Source organism: Plectropomus leopardus, chromosome 7 (genome assembly GCF_026936395.1).
Source record: "Plectropomus leopardus strain MGB_pleo_1.0 chromosome 7, ASM2693639v1, whole genome shotgun sequence".
NCBI lineage: Eukaryota > Metazoa > Chordata > Actinopteri > Perciformes > Serranidae > Plectropomus > Plectropomus leopardus.
In genome coordinates, this window is record NC_142182.1 from 24,233,977 (window position 1) to 24,248,262 (window position 14,286).

General features: G+C 38.9%; 1 protein-coding gene and 1 long non-coding RNA gene across 4 annotated transcripts; one reads left to right on the forward strand and one right to left on the reverse strand.

The window, feature by feature from the left end:
- The first annotated feature begins 9 nt into the window (after positions 1 to 9).
- Positions 10 to 4,593, forward strand: LOC148189186 (uncharacterized). 2 transcript variants are annotated; one of them, XR_015777034.1, is made up of 4 exons: positions 651 to 735; positions 861 to 1,118; positions 2,801 to 3,031; positions 4,455 to 4,593. It is a non-coding gene; the product is annotated as an uncharacterized LOC148189186 (long non-coding RNA). The 2 variants fall into 2 exon arrangements; XR_015777033.1 differs by having other exon boundaries at positions 10 to 1,118.
- sv2 (synaptic vesicle glycoprotein 2) lies at positions 1,385 to 14,067 on the reverse strand. 2 transcript variants are annotated; one of them, XM_042496860.2, is made up of 13 exons: positions 13,930 to 14,067; positions 12,229 to 12,327; positions 11,713 to 11,874; positions 10,269 to 10,431; positions 9,798 to 9,919; positions 9,243 to 9,406; positions 9,077 to 9,157; positions 8,749 to 8,847; positions 7,520 to 7,608; positions 6,415 to 6,542; positions 4,769 to 4,864; positions 4,478 to 4,637; positions 1,385 to 2,980 (listed from the first exon to the last, which is right to left on the reverse strand). In XM_042496860.2, the coding sequence occupies exons 1-13, from the start codon at positions 14,021 to 14,023 to the stop codon at positions 2,797 to 2,799; spliced, it is 1,641 nt and encodes a 546-aa protein (XP_042352794.2). In that variant the 5' UTR covers positions 14,024 to 14,067; the 3' UTR covers positions 1,385 to 2,796. The 2 variants fall into 2 exon arrangements, with proteins under 2 accessions (XP_042352794.2, XP_087936415.1); XM_088080289.1 differs by lacking the exon at positions 1,385 to 2,980 and adding an exon at positions 2,985 to 4,210.
- Positions 14,068 to 14,286: the final 219 nt, after the last annotated feature.

Consider the following 14,286-nt stretch of genomic DNA (forward strand, 5'->3'; position numbering starts at 1 on the left):
TCAAATCCATAATCCATCCGTTCAGAGATTTTTTAGGACCTCTTTCTTGAAATGTCCCAAAAAATGTGTGCATCTATTTATAGACGAGTTTGTGACAGTCTGAGATGTAAACCTTGATGTCGTCCTCATTGGATGAGGTCTATATAAACCCTCTATGGCTGTAACATTAGCTAGCTCAGTGGTGCTCGGTAGGCTGGCAGTAGATGCACGCTTCCTTTTGTGATACAGTTGGCGGATGTAGTTCAGTTAAAAGGAAAATAGTTCCTCGATGAAACTGCTCACAACCAGATGTCTGGATTAACTCGAGTAACCGGGTCATGATTTATGAAAAGAGACATTGCTCTTGAGTTTTTCAAATTTAGTTTTTTGGTGCTTTGAGCACCACAAGTCTAGTGCCATCTAGTTGCATTATATTCAGACGTCGCTAAGGCTGATATCTCCAACAGTGGACAACTGGCACTAAAACAATCTTGACTGATAAATAGTACCACAGCTAAGGTGAAAAATAAAAACAATTACAAGTTTTTATTTAGGGTCCCTTTTTAAAAAGCTGTATGTAAGATCAAGGGGATTGATCATGGATGTATTATAAGGAAGTCAGGGATTGATAGTACCCGATCCGTTCCCCGCATGCGCAAGCAGTCCGCCATCTTGGACAACAGACATAACCAAAAAGCTCAGGTAAAATTAGTAACATGAACATGAACACACAACATGATTCCATTTACTGTCTCGGTAAGCTAATTCAGTGAGCCAGCATACAAAGCAGGCTGCTCGGGCCTCCCCTGAATGCAGCTATCATTAATGTTACTGATCCCCCTGTGCTGTACCCAACCTCTCCCTCACTGTTCATTGTTCAGGTTTTTACCGGGAGCTGAATTAACCGCAGAGGTCTCCTTCTCTCCTAAACAAACGGCCCGGGTGATTTAAACGTATATTAACACCGAATAAAGCAGTTTCACGTTAAAAATCAGCGTTTTCCCTACACTGTTCGGCCGCTGGCTGCGTGTCTGACGCGAAAAAGGTCCCGTGGAGCCAGTGTTTGGTCTGCGGCTCTGTAGAAACACGGCGGGTCAACATGGCGATCTCTGGAGGAGAACCTGCAATAAACAGCTAAGGTAACACAAATACAGCTCTTATTTTCCGGTGATAGCGCTCTATAAACATACTTATTGTATCATACTACATTACATCTCTGCCAGTATTTCCCCTAAATCCACAAATTCAATCTCGCGACTTTTACTTGTAGTTAAGTATTTTTACACTTTTTCACTGGGGCTTGTATTAAAGTAAAGGAACCGATACTTCCTCCAGCACTGGTGTTAAAAAAGTAAAACATGAACTCCTGAGATATTACACCAAAACACACACACACACACACAGCTGTGATGAACAAAAGTTGTGTTTTATTATAAAAGAAAACCCCTCAGTAGTCACAAAGTGCAAACAGCGTCACAGAGTCACTGACAGGAATATGAGCCCATCAACAGTGGCCTCAGGCCGAAATACAAATCCGTCAATCTGTTTGATTATCTGAAGTTATGGCCAATCTTTGGTTTTCACAGCAATGCTGAACTGGAGTGGTCCACTTTGTGCAAATGAAATGAAAGACTTGGTGTACATTTTTGTAGCGATAAAATGATCCTGAGATTGTCTGAAATATCCTGTATGCATAAATATACAACAGATGTGGAATGTGTGTTTTTTTCCTTTCTTTAATATCTTTAACTCATAGCCAAACTCTCAAAGTAACTGCATAAAAGCCTGAAACATCCTTCAAGATTGTTTTGGATTCAAAATGCAAACACAGGAACATTTTTATGAATAAGCAGAAACTGTGTTCAGCATACAACATTGGTCCTACAGCTTAAGGGAAGTTATTGGTCAGACTTTTAAAATGTTACCCGATCTTTTTTTACAATTACCAAAAATTCTATCTTTAGATTTAAAAAATGCAATGCCAGAAAAAAAAATCATAAAATCCTACTTCCTATGTCTAAACATTTCTAAGAAAAAAATGATTAAAGACATTTCAAAGAAGGCCTTATTATTGGAAAAGTTATGGAATCAGTAAAATCATTGAGTTTTGAAAAACTGGTGGAATTGCATTGTGTGTAATGAAATTGTCACAGTATACTCTAAGGTGCACAACCTTTCACGCATCTGTATTCAGCATAATGTAGCTCTAATATGCACCCGTGTGAAAATGCTTTCATTTCGGTGCTGTATGATTCTTCATTTTCTCCCTACATTTCTTCTCTCCCTTCATGTTTGGCCGCTAACTGAAATTATGTTCGAATTGAGTTCGAATCTGATATGTTTGAAAAGTAAAATATTTTCTTTTATAATGATCCTTGAAAAGTCATAGAAAAGTTTGACATTTTGTCCATTTAAATGTGTGGGAACTCTGTGTGTAAGATAGGATTTTTGTAGAGTTTAGAGAAAGACAAACTTTTAAAAAGGTGTCCTTCACACTCTTGTCTGGTTAGGACTTCAGTCCTCACGAGCTCACCTGCACACACACACCTGCATTTTTTTCTCCTTATGTTCCTGGAAACTATCTCCACTGTCTTTTTACAATTTCTCTTTTTTGTTGGCATTTGAAATGAGGCACTGTGAAAAGGCACAGAGAGATGGCAGAAGGCACAAGATTCAAACATCCTCTCGGAGCAGAAACAAGAGATAAATGATCAGAGGACAACTACAGCGATCTCTCGTCTGCCTCCATGAGGCAATAAAGAGGAAGTTTGCTAATAATATTTTCATATAAAATAATGTGATGTATATTCTGCGCCATCAGGTGAGCTCAGTCTGCCTGGTTTGTGGGAGCAGAAGAGCCACGAGTCCTCCGGTCAGCAGCAGAGCCGACACCAGCAGGATCGGCACGGCGCAGTTTGTGTCCACCAACTTCCCAAAGGCTATGTTACCCGTGATGGCTGCCACTCGGCCCACTCCTGTGAAGAAACCGAGAGCAGAGGACCTGATAGAAACAAAGAAGAAGAGAAACATCAGGACATGGACGCAGCTTAAGGTATACTTACTAAAAACTTAACACTTTCCCAAAACTGTGAAGAGTCCTGCTGATTTACTCCGACAGTTTAGGTGCAATTTTTTCTCTTTCCTGTTTTAATGTTTTACAAAAGCACAGTAAAACTTTGAAGGAAAAAAAAACTGAAAAAATAGAACAACGATGAAAAGGCAAACATATTAGATCAGTGGACTGAACATAAAAATGACAAAAATATAATTTAGTAGAACCAGAAGTCCCCAAAACATGGGAACATTATTTAACCGAATTTGATCAATCTCAATCTGTAACAGTGGTTCCAAACTTTTCAGGCTTGTGACTCTTCATCACACGATACATCCTACTCAAAACACGGGTAGTAAACACGGGTCTGATGGAGGTAGAAGTATTCAGTATGCCACAGGGAAAAATGTCAAGTTTTTTTAAAAAAACAAAACATAAACATATCTTGTGCATCATTATATATATATTTCCTTCATCCCTCAGATTTGCTGAGTAATTCTCAATTGACTAGTTAAAAACAAATATATATCTAAATAATTAAGAATCCAAATTGAAAGAGAAATGACTTGAAATCAGATGACGCTAATTTGTGACAAATTTCTGCTCTTATATCTATTTTGTAAATCTTTGTAGTGCTGTTTGTGGTTGGTGTTGGACAGTGGTGGCATGTGGCTGAGTCACAGGTCTGAAAACTCTCCTTCTGCAGACTTCTGTTATTGGCCAGATCGAGGTTTTTTAAAATGTTAACATTGAGGAGAAGAATAGGCACCAGCTGAACTAACATCCTGCAGGCATTTTACATCTCCGTGCTGCACCAGTTTTTAACGGAATATCAGGAAATGAATCCTTTGATTCACCGAAACATGGTTACAACCCAGACAGCACCATTTAACCAGGTCAACCTTCTCTATGTGCTGATCCGACGACGCGGAAGACTCTGGTGGGAGAAGGCGAGGAGGAGTGTGCTTTACGATGAATATGGACTGGTGTGACAGTGGGAATGTGAGGTGCTGTCCTGTTCCTGCTGTGCATCACTGCTACACCCAGTTCAGAGGTGGCTGCAGAGGGGAGTCGCTGCCCGTGTTGCAGGAGAAGCAGCCATATGGTAGTTTTGTTGAGGTCAGGATGTATGACAACCACAAACCAAGGATTAGCAGAGCCACCCGGAAACATGGACAACTGCAAAACAGCGGCCATCGATGTAAAAAGATCCAAAAGGGGGCTTACAAGTTAGAGGAGCTGATAGGAGCTCATTTAACTGGAGTTGTGCGTTGTATTATTCCATGTGACAAATAAATGATTGATTTGCTAAGTGATTCTCAACTGTTTAGATAAAAGCAAACATATCTAAGTAATTAAAAATCCAAATGAAAAATCTGAACCACCATGTTTGACCTACTTTTCTGGACTTTCTTGAACTTAGTTTGTAAGAGAAGATAAACCAACCGTAGCTGCGTTGGGTAGAGCTCCGTTCCCACCACGTCCAGGGCGTTCCAGGCGATCACGGACACGCCACTGAAGACGCAGGACAGGATCAGACTCTGGGTTTTTGTTTGAACCACATAGATGAAGAAGACACTCAGACAGGACACCAGCAGACTGCAGGCTGGTGAGAGAGAAGGTGAAGATCAAGGATCAGTCATCACTCATGGATTCACAATCGAACACTCGCTGTTTATGTATATGGACATTTCTTGGCGCCATGAAAAACATCTCAGTTTATGGTGAAAGACTCACACAGCAGAGCCTTTCCTCCCATGCTGTCCATCATCAGAATGGTGAAGATGTTTCCTGGTAGATTTGCCGCAGCAATAATGAAGCCCTCCATGTACACTGTCGAGCGACGGTAAAAAAGAAACATCCATTCATCAGTTTTCTATAGCAGCTTATAATGTTTGTGGGACACACGGGGGCTTGAGCCTATCCCAGTATGCAGTGGAGTAAGATAGATCAGAAATCAGAAATGCTTTCTTTAACCAGTTTGTAATTCTGCTTAAAAAAAACATGCATATTGCTACTAATTATAGAGAAAAAGAAAGAGGCTCAATTTAAACCAAAGTGAAAACACCTGTGCGTCAGTCTCCAGGGTCCAGTTACTTAGAAATAATGTGATCAGTTTTGGCTGCGATCAAATCTTGAAAATGGGTCATTCACAAAAAAAAAAAAAGGATTCATAAATTGTGTTAGATCACGTAATCTTGTTTTGATTTTGATCTAATGTGTGTGTATCAAGTTTGTGTTTGAAACTTTTAGCAGGATTGGGTTACTTTTAATCCAAAAATCAGAAATATCCTGCACACGACAGAAAGGTGGATTCATAGTTATAAAACTTTTAATTTGGTCAAATGTATAAACATGTATCCATATTTGGCTATTTATGTCTTTAACTATTACAGTCATAATTTTACATTTTAAACCTGTCAGTGCAATAAAGTAAAAAAAAAAAAAAAGGATTTTGTCCCCATGAAATAATATCCAAAAAAATGCTGTCAATATCAAAGAAAGAGTACTTGATTTTAATTAATTACTTTATATTAATTGAATTAAAATGATAATAACTGTCTCTAACTACTGCATCCCCCACGCTGTTTTCTGTCTCTTTAAATAAAAACACTTAAAGTAACTGGCTATTCTTTACATAACTTGCACTTTACATTGTGCTCCATCTAGCACACTTTTGTGCAGGTTTGACAGAAAGTTTGTATCTAGATCAGGGTTATCTCATTCGATGCGGCTTTGAAAAGCTCACAGAAAAGTAAGAGGCATTAGCTGATCCTGGAGAGCAAAACACGGGATTTCCAAATCTGGATATTTCTGATGTCCACATAAAATTTTTGGAACAACTGGCCCAGGTTAGACGAGCAGTTAACTAGATTAAATTAAATGCAAGTGTAGCTACATAACACTGTTTTTGTCCCTGTAATTTAAAACAAATGATAAAGTTCTCTCCAGGAAAGTTGCAGTCTAATGACATAAAGCTTCTAAATACACTCAGGGCAGGTAACAACAAAAACACAGACACAAGTGCTTAAAATCTAGAGGTCATTTAGAGTCTCCCAATCAGAGAGGAAACACAATAAAGCAACAATATTCAAGGGGCATGTCTCTGGTGTCGAGTCTGATCTGATGCTTTGTCTTTAACTGTGTTTTATGTCTGTTAAATTGTCTCATTACTTTTTTTTACTTCCCTTGTGTAATCTTTGTTTAAAACACCCCTTTAAATGTTATTAATGTCTCTTCTAATTCTATTTAATGACGATTATTAGCTTTGCCTTCATTAGATGACGAGGGAATATGGTGGGACTAATGTTTCTTTATTCTGTGCTATAAATTTGTGCTTTTTTTGCTGACTGCAGTAAAATGTTTGTCATCTTATAACACACCTGCTGTCTTGACTGGGTAGCAGCTTTGGTCGTGGAGTGGAGACGGCACGGACAAATTGGCACAGGGAGAACCGCCGTCCTCAACTCTCTTTAACAGCTCTGGAAACCACATCCACAGTCCGTAATAACTACACAAACACACACACACACACACACACACACACACATTTAAAGAGATTTAACTATTTTGATTACGATAATGGCAACAGTTTGCAGGTTTTTACTGTAAATCTATATTTGTATGTGTAAGTCAGACTGCATGAGTTGGTATACAAATCATCACAGACAAGTTGCTAAAGAAGAACATCTTTTTTGAGCAGTTTTTGCAGTTAAGTAACATGATATCTGGTTGTTGAAGATAAAGTATTTCCAACGCTAATCTCTTGCTGCCATTTACAACTGCAGAGCTGGGGAACTGACAGGCACGAGAACGGGCGAACTGGGTGAACAGAAAGTATCTATGTCATTGGAGTAGGCCTGAGCAATATTTCAGTTTTATCTCTCTCTTTTGTTATCCACATGTTCTGAAGGAGAGTTGATGTAAATGTTGAATGTATACTGAAAATGTTAGTGCCCAACAAACAAAAAAGTGCAAAAAAAAGCTGCCGAGCTGACTGCTGTCCATATGTGTAAAACATATGTGATACATACAAGCCCTGAACTTGCACATAGTCCTAATAAAAGAAATAAAACGGAGAACTCTAGTCTCAATACATCCATTATCTTCCACTTATCCTGCAGGGGCAGCCGGCCTAGCAAGGTGTTTGAAACATCCCCCGCCCCAGCAGCTTTTTCTAGCTCCTCCTGGTGGATCCTGAGGTGTTTCCAGCCCACATGAGATATATAATCCCTCAAGCGTGTTCTGGGTCTGCCCGGAGGCCTCCTACCTGTTAGCCTTCCCCAAAAAACCTCTTAACCAAAGTCACCCAGGAGGCATCCTGATCAGATACCTGATTCACCACAACTGGCCTCTTTTGATGCCAAGGAGCAGCAGCTCTACTCCGAGCTCCCTCCGGATATCTGAGCTCCCCACCTCATCTCTAATGCTGAGCCCAGCCGCCCCGCATCACCGCAGGTATGTAGACATGTAGATGGGATTTCTCACCCGAAGGAGATGCAGTAGAAGATGATGAGCAGAATGATGCTCCTGCATTTGAGTGAGTCATCAAACATCTTTTTAATGGGAACCAAGGCCTGCAAGTTAAACCAAAGAAATTTATTTGATTGACAGTAAAAAAAATAGCGATAATCAAGGAAATATTCTATAAATAAAAGAATAAGTAATAAGCAATTATTTGAGAAGTTGGATTACTGAACAGGCTGCCCAAAGGGGCCCCTAAAGTCCAGTCTTACTGTGTGACAACTGGTTTATTGAATATACTGTATGTTCAGTAAACTGCGACTATGACAGCCTCACGGTGTGTCCTTGCTAAGTCCCCATGTCAAAGCATTATTTTTCTAGTCAAAAACATCAGGCGCTCCTCAGGAAACGCCTAGCCAAAAGCAGGCGTGACCGTGACTGTGATGAGTGCAGCGTTTTACCCAAAGTTAAACATTATTCAACTCTGTGACCAGGAAAAATGTCAAACCTGTAGTGTTCAGCGCTGAATAGACGCTCAGCGCCTTGTCACACTTCAGGCATTTGTGGTGCAGCGTAAATGAGCGGCGCTCTCATTGAAAAAACATTTTAAAAAAGCACTGTCCTCAGGGAAAAAAAACGCTTTTGTGAAAACAGCTCCATAATCTTAAGGCTCCATATCAAAATGGTTTTAAATGTCAGAGTCTAGTTTAAGAGCATAATAATTTCAGTTTTTTAGCTTACATGCTGCATGTTCCTAAATTAACCTGTTAAATAACCACACAGTAAATCTGGATAGAGCTTAAAATAATCTTGATCAATTGATCAGCTCTTCTATCTTTTCAAATGTGACATTTTGCTGCTTTTTTATACTCTGAATATCAGTGGTTTCTGGACTGTTGTTTAAGCAAGACGGGATGTATTTTACCATTTACTGCTATTTTACAGGAAAAAAATGCATGTTAATTGATTAATTAAGAAAATATTTAGAAGACTAACTGACGATGCAAACAGTAGCTGAAGCCCTAAACCTGTTCAGGCAGTATTACAGCAGGACCCACAGCAGGTTAAACCAGCCATGCAACGTCAGGTCCTACAAGGACACAGATTTAACAGTGAATAACCTTAACGGGTCTGTGGAGGTGGAAAAGGCATCTTATTTCAATATATACAGTCACATTTGAAAAATGTGCTGATGCAAATGTACTCCTCTCAACCTCGAATCGTGTCTGTGGATGACCAGTTTGTGATGTTACCTTTTTTAAAATACAGACGAGTCTCTCTCTTCTTGAACCCCGCGTTCTGATCTCATCCTGTTCTCCCTTTTGCTTGGAGCCAGTGCACAAACCAAATTCCTTAAAAAAAGTTCAAGATGAAAGTCGTAACATTCACTCACATTAGATTGTTGTACAGTAGAATCAAAGAAGGAAGTGTTTCATTTAAATATCTTTTAACTTTTGATTTCACCTTTCGCGAATTCACTCATGTTTTAACGTGGTCTAATTAAGGTAAAAACATTACATTTGTTCACCAAACAAAGCTAAGAAATTGTAGAAGCATAAAAGAACATCACTGATTTCATACCTGTAAATCCTTTCCCTTTCTCCACATGTTCAGCTGAAACATCATTTGGAATACATGGATGGCCTCTTTCTCTCGGCCAGCCTGGCAAAGACAGGACAAAAACCTCAAAGCTGGCTCAGAAGAAAAAATAACTGCAAACATGAGCACTATCGGGGCCTTTAAATACCTCCATGAGGAACTTGGGGCTTTCAGGCATGAACAGCCTGAAGAGGAGGGCTGAGGTGAGGCTGGGAACAGAGCAGAGCACCACAAACAGTCGCCAGCTCTTAAACTCCAGTGATCCCAGTGAAAAATGTCCCCAGGTTTTTGGGATAACCAACCAGGCTAAACCTGCAGACAAAAGACAGTCAGTCACAACTAAATACATTATGCTGCAGTTTTTCCAAATCAGAATTCTGTGTTTTATGTTTTGATGGTGCCTGCCAAGGAAGATTATGATTTCATGCCAGAGTCTAAAATCTTTGTTTTTAATGATGTATTGAGGTTTTTAAGGTCAAAACAAATAGTTAAAACTCTGTATTAAATAAGTTCTGTGATTTCCACCACGAAATTATTTTAGCTACAACGATGAGCTAAGAGAGACACTGAATTCCAATTTCCAGATGTGTTTGTAGGGACAAAAGAAACCCAAACAGTTTAACTTTGTATAAAAGTAAAACTTCAATGGAATCCTGTTTTAGTCCTGAAACACTGATATTGTTTCATTTATGTAAATTCCCACCTGCAGCCAAGATGTTTCCTGCCATCCAGAAAGTGGCCAGAGCGCTGATCATTGCACCTCTCCTCAGACGAGGCATGAACTCTGAGAAGTAGGAGAAGATTACAGGGATCGACCCGCCGACACTGCAGAGGTGAAGAAAATAACTTTTATCCTTGAGCTGTGACACACTTTTTACTAATTTTGGCGGCCTGTTGTGGCATTTCAAAATGTTACACTGCTTGATCTTATAACAGAACTGTGAGTAAAGGTCAAAATTTCAGTTTACCAGTTCATTAATTCAAATTTTCATGACCCATATTTATTTTACACCTACACATTGTTTTATGTGGGTGTTTTAAGAAAAAAACATGACCTTTCCAATGCAGTATGACCTCTTTGATCACAGGAAAACACTTCATTCAGTGTGTGGCTGTCAGCTTAATAACTTTGTCTACATATAAAATGGAACATGTGTACAAATCATGTGCTCACCCGATGCCACTGATGAACCGCATCACCAGGAAGAGCCAGAACCACGGCACCACGCTGGCCAGACCTCCAAACAGCCCGTTTACTGTCAGGGACGTAACCAGGACCCTGCAACGTCCCCTCTGGTCAGCCAAGTATCCCCACATGTAGCCGCCCACCATCATTCCTGGAGAACAGGAATTAAAAGTATTACAGTACTTGAATTTGCATATTGGCTGATAAAGAAACTAGATACCATTACAAAAAAAGAAAAAGAAAAACAGAACAGCTGCATGTTACTAACCCTGTATGGATATGAAATGATTACTGTCATAGCTGTATGGCATGGCTCAGGTTAACCCTTAACTGGTGGGACTTTTCAGCGTAAAATATTGCCAAATTTCTGATATTTTGCAGCTAACAGCTAATGTCACACTATTTAGCAGAAATCAATTATTCTTTGCTAAAAACGGTAGATGCCAGCAGCTCTGTAGCACAACTCTTTGTGTAGGCTACTGTTTTAAAGTGGCGAAGAATTGATTTCTGGAAAACTGCAGATTTCTTTATATGTGACTTTTAAGTTGATTTAATAAATTACGTGGCATCTGATCGCTGCATAGATTAGCATACTGTCTGATATCCGATCGAGCATTTTAGGTAGGCACTTCAGATACTGTTATTAGAATAATTTCGGTAGATTCTTATTTTTCTTCAGTGTTTATTTCACAGCTAGATTGATAAATTCTGCCTCATGTATTTATTTTTATTGAAATGTTGACTACATTTTTAAAGTCTAGTTTTAGCTTTTCTACACAAGTTTTTCAAGTCAGCAAACATTCAGTCAGTGTCTTATGTATTAGTCAGTGTTTTTAAAGTCTAGTTGTAGCCCATTTCTGATTTCCGAGTTTTTCATAAATTTGTAACGCTATGAAAAATGTGTCTTTTTACAAAAATGTGACAGCAAATTTTACAGAAGTATGGTATAGATGATTCTCTCCACTGGTGACATGGTGTTGCTTTTCAAAAGGCAACGTTTTGATCTACAAAATATTTCTCAGGCTTAAGGAAGATCTTGTAGATTGAAACACTGCCTTGTGAAAACAATAAAAATTGCCAATTGAGAGCTAAAGAGTGTGTGGACCTTTTTCTGTTTTTATTAGTCTATAGAACGTTAAAAAATGCCATTCACAGTTTCTCAAAGCTTACAGTGATGGCTTTGATTTGCTTGTTTTGTCCAATCAACAGTCTAAAACCTAAAAACGTCCCTATTTACTGTTATGAACGACAAAAAAACAGCAAAACATCTCCTTTGAAAAGCTAAAACCAGAAAATATTTGGCATCTTTTTAAAAATAAAAAACACGCTGGAACCTTAACCAGTGATCAAAAAAATTGCAGATCCATTTTTCTGTCGATCAACCACAGCTCAGACACAATAACTGATTTATTATTAAATGTTTGTGATTCACCCAGGAAAATGCTGGCAGTGAGCAGGCCCATGTCTGAAGAGCTCAGCTGCAGATCACAGCGCGCTGTTGGCAGGAGAAAAGACACACAGAGAATCTCCACGGCATCGCTGGCATTCGCCCAACCGCACACCACCAACAGCAGCCAGTGAAACAATCCAAAACCTGAGCGCAGAGGCAGAACAAACAGTGAGTAAACAAAGAGATGTTATACAGTATGTTAACAATGAAAAAAAAAACATTAATTTGTATATATTCAAAAGTAATAAAGCTGCTCTGCACATTATGGTCAACAGATTCCTCAGTATTATGTGTCGGTTTTAAAGGTACTGTAAGATGTAATGTGGCAGAAACAGTGCTAAATTTTCAACATGTCACTTGTGCATCTCGTTGCCACTGTTAGTTTTAATAGGGAAGAAAGTTTTAATCTTGAGGACGATGCATTTTTCAGTTTACAAAGACGTATTCCTCCTGTTTACAGGGAGAAAAGTAACAATAACACCTTAAACTTTATATCACCTGCTTTCTCTACGGCTTCTTCATATGTTAATCTTCTCTGGGAGCTCCCACCAGCGTCACATGGGGTATTTGATGCGCTCCTTTCGAAAATGATTTCACCTACCAAGCAGCAAAAAACACACAAACAGGTCAATTCAAACAGACATTCTCACAGGATATATAGGATTTTACAAAAACTTCAGATCGCTAGCCACAAGTTAAGTATAATAATGTTTGATGGTTTTTAGATTTATTTATTTACCAAATAACCACAAACAACTGGTATAGAAGAAACCTGGGGCCAGGAAGTATTCCAGTACAGAAATAGTGTTTGGTTTCCATGTGTGCATAAGATAAGGAAGGTGCCATCAATTCTGTGTTGAGCTGTAGAGATTAATTGATTTATTGAGTGACAGAGAATTAATCAGCAACTATTTAGCAAAAAAGACCCAATTTCACTGGTCCCGGTTTCTCTGTCTGTCTTATATAATAGTTTGCTGATTATCTTTGGGCTCAGGAGCATTGTGACGGGATTTTTTCACAATTTTATGACATTTTACAGCCTCAACAATTTTAATTCATAAAGTAATCAGCAGATTAATCTGAGGTTTCAATAATAAAAAATTAATCTGCATATAATTTTCCATAAACTCAATTGTTTTCTCTGTGAAACTCAAGGAAATGGTGAAATATACCTATTGCAATTTGCATACATTGTATTGTCTTGCATGTTTTGTGTAGGCAAATCTAAAAGATATTAATTTTGTTACGAAATGTGATGGTAAAGAAACGGTGGATTTTCAAACACATTGAGGACCCCTGCCTCACTCCAATTATATGTTCAGGTAAAATTAGGACAGCTAGTAGAGAGCAATGGAACAATCAGGCTTTTTTTAATAGTTATCCATTTATCAGTTAAGTCATTAATTAATTGAATAATAAATAGAACCAGTGGCTATTTATTAAGTAATGACAATACTAAAAATGTCTCTAATATTAGATAGTGGCACACAATACCATAAGTCATGATTGTATGGCCCCTGGTAGCCTAAAAACCGACTGGTTTCACTGCAGACAAATGTCCCATTTTACCTGATTTTTTTGTACTTCTGTATTTTTGAATCTTTGGTGTGTCCATACAATTTATCACAGCTAAAAAAAATATATATTTTATGTAAAACACATCTGTAATAATGCTGCAATAATATATTTGTTGACTGAATGCTAATATTTAAGGAGCCCCAGATGTAAAACCTCATTGGTCTCATTTTACCTGATGTCCTAAATTAACTGACTTCAACCTATATGGTACTTAAGTAAATGTACAAAGTTACTTTTCATCACTCTCTTTTCACGACTTTTAAAGTAATAAGTAAGTCAAGTTGTCAAAATAAATGTAGTGGAGTAAAAAGTACAATATTTGACTGAGTAGAGTATAATTACCTCAAAGCTGTACTTAAATACAGTACTTGAGTAAATACTTTCCACCTCTTCCTGGAGATATTTGGAGGGATATTTTGTTTGTTTTTTTTTTTGGTAGTTTGCAAGTATAGATGTGGGATAATATATGATGCATATACGATTTAAAAAAACAATAATAATGATCTTGGACAGAACAGCTGGATAGTGTTTCGTATGTGTCTGTGTCTGGGTATTAAAATGAGCATGAATGAAGCAGAAGTTAGTGATGAAGTGAAGTGATGGAGCGTCCTCAGCTCTTACCTTCGTCTGAGTCCAGCTCGCCTGGCCTCGGGTAGGCACCGGTGAGGAGCGGCTCTCGCGCCTCGGCGTCTCCGGCATGCACGTGACGAGACATCCCCTCCAAAAATCAGACGTCTCTATTTTGGGCACCGGGCTTTGGGGGAGATAAGCTACACAAAAGCGCAGCCTGTCCAGGTCCACGTTACTGTATCCACCGCTGCATCCGTGTCATGACTGCCAGGCTAACAGCGGAGCTAACCTGACAAGAAGGAGGACCAGGAAGTAAAAAGACAGCGGCGGTTGGCACGTCCTCCTGAGCCTCCACTCACTCTCCGCTGTTTGGTGTAGTTGTCCGGGTCTTCAGGCGAGCTGCCACGG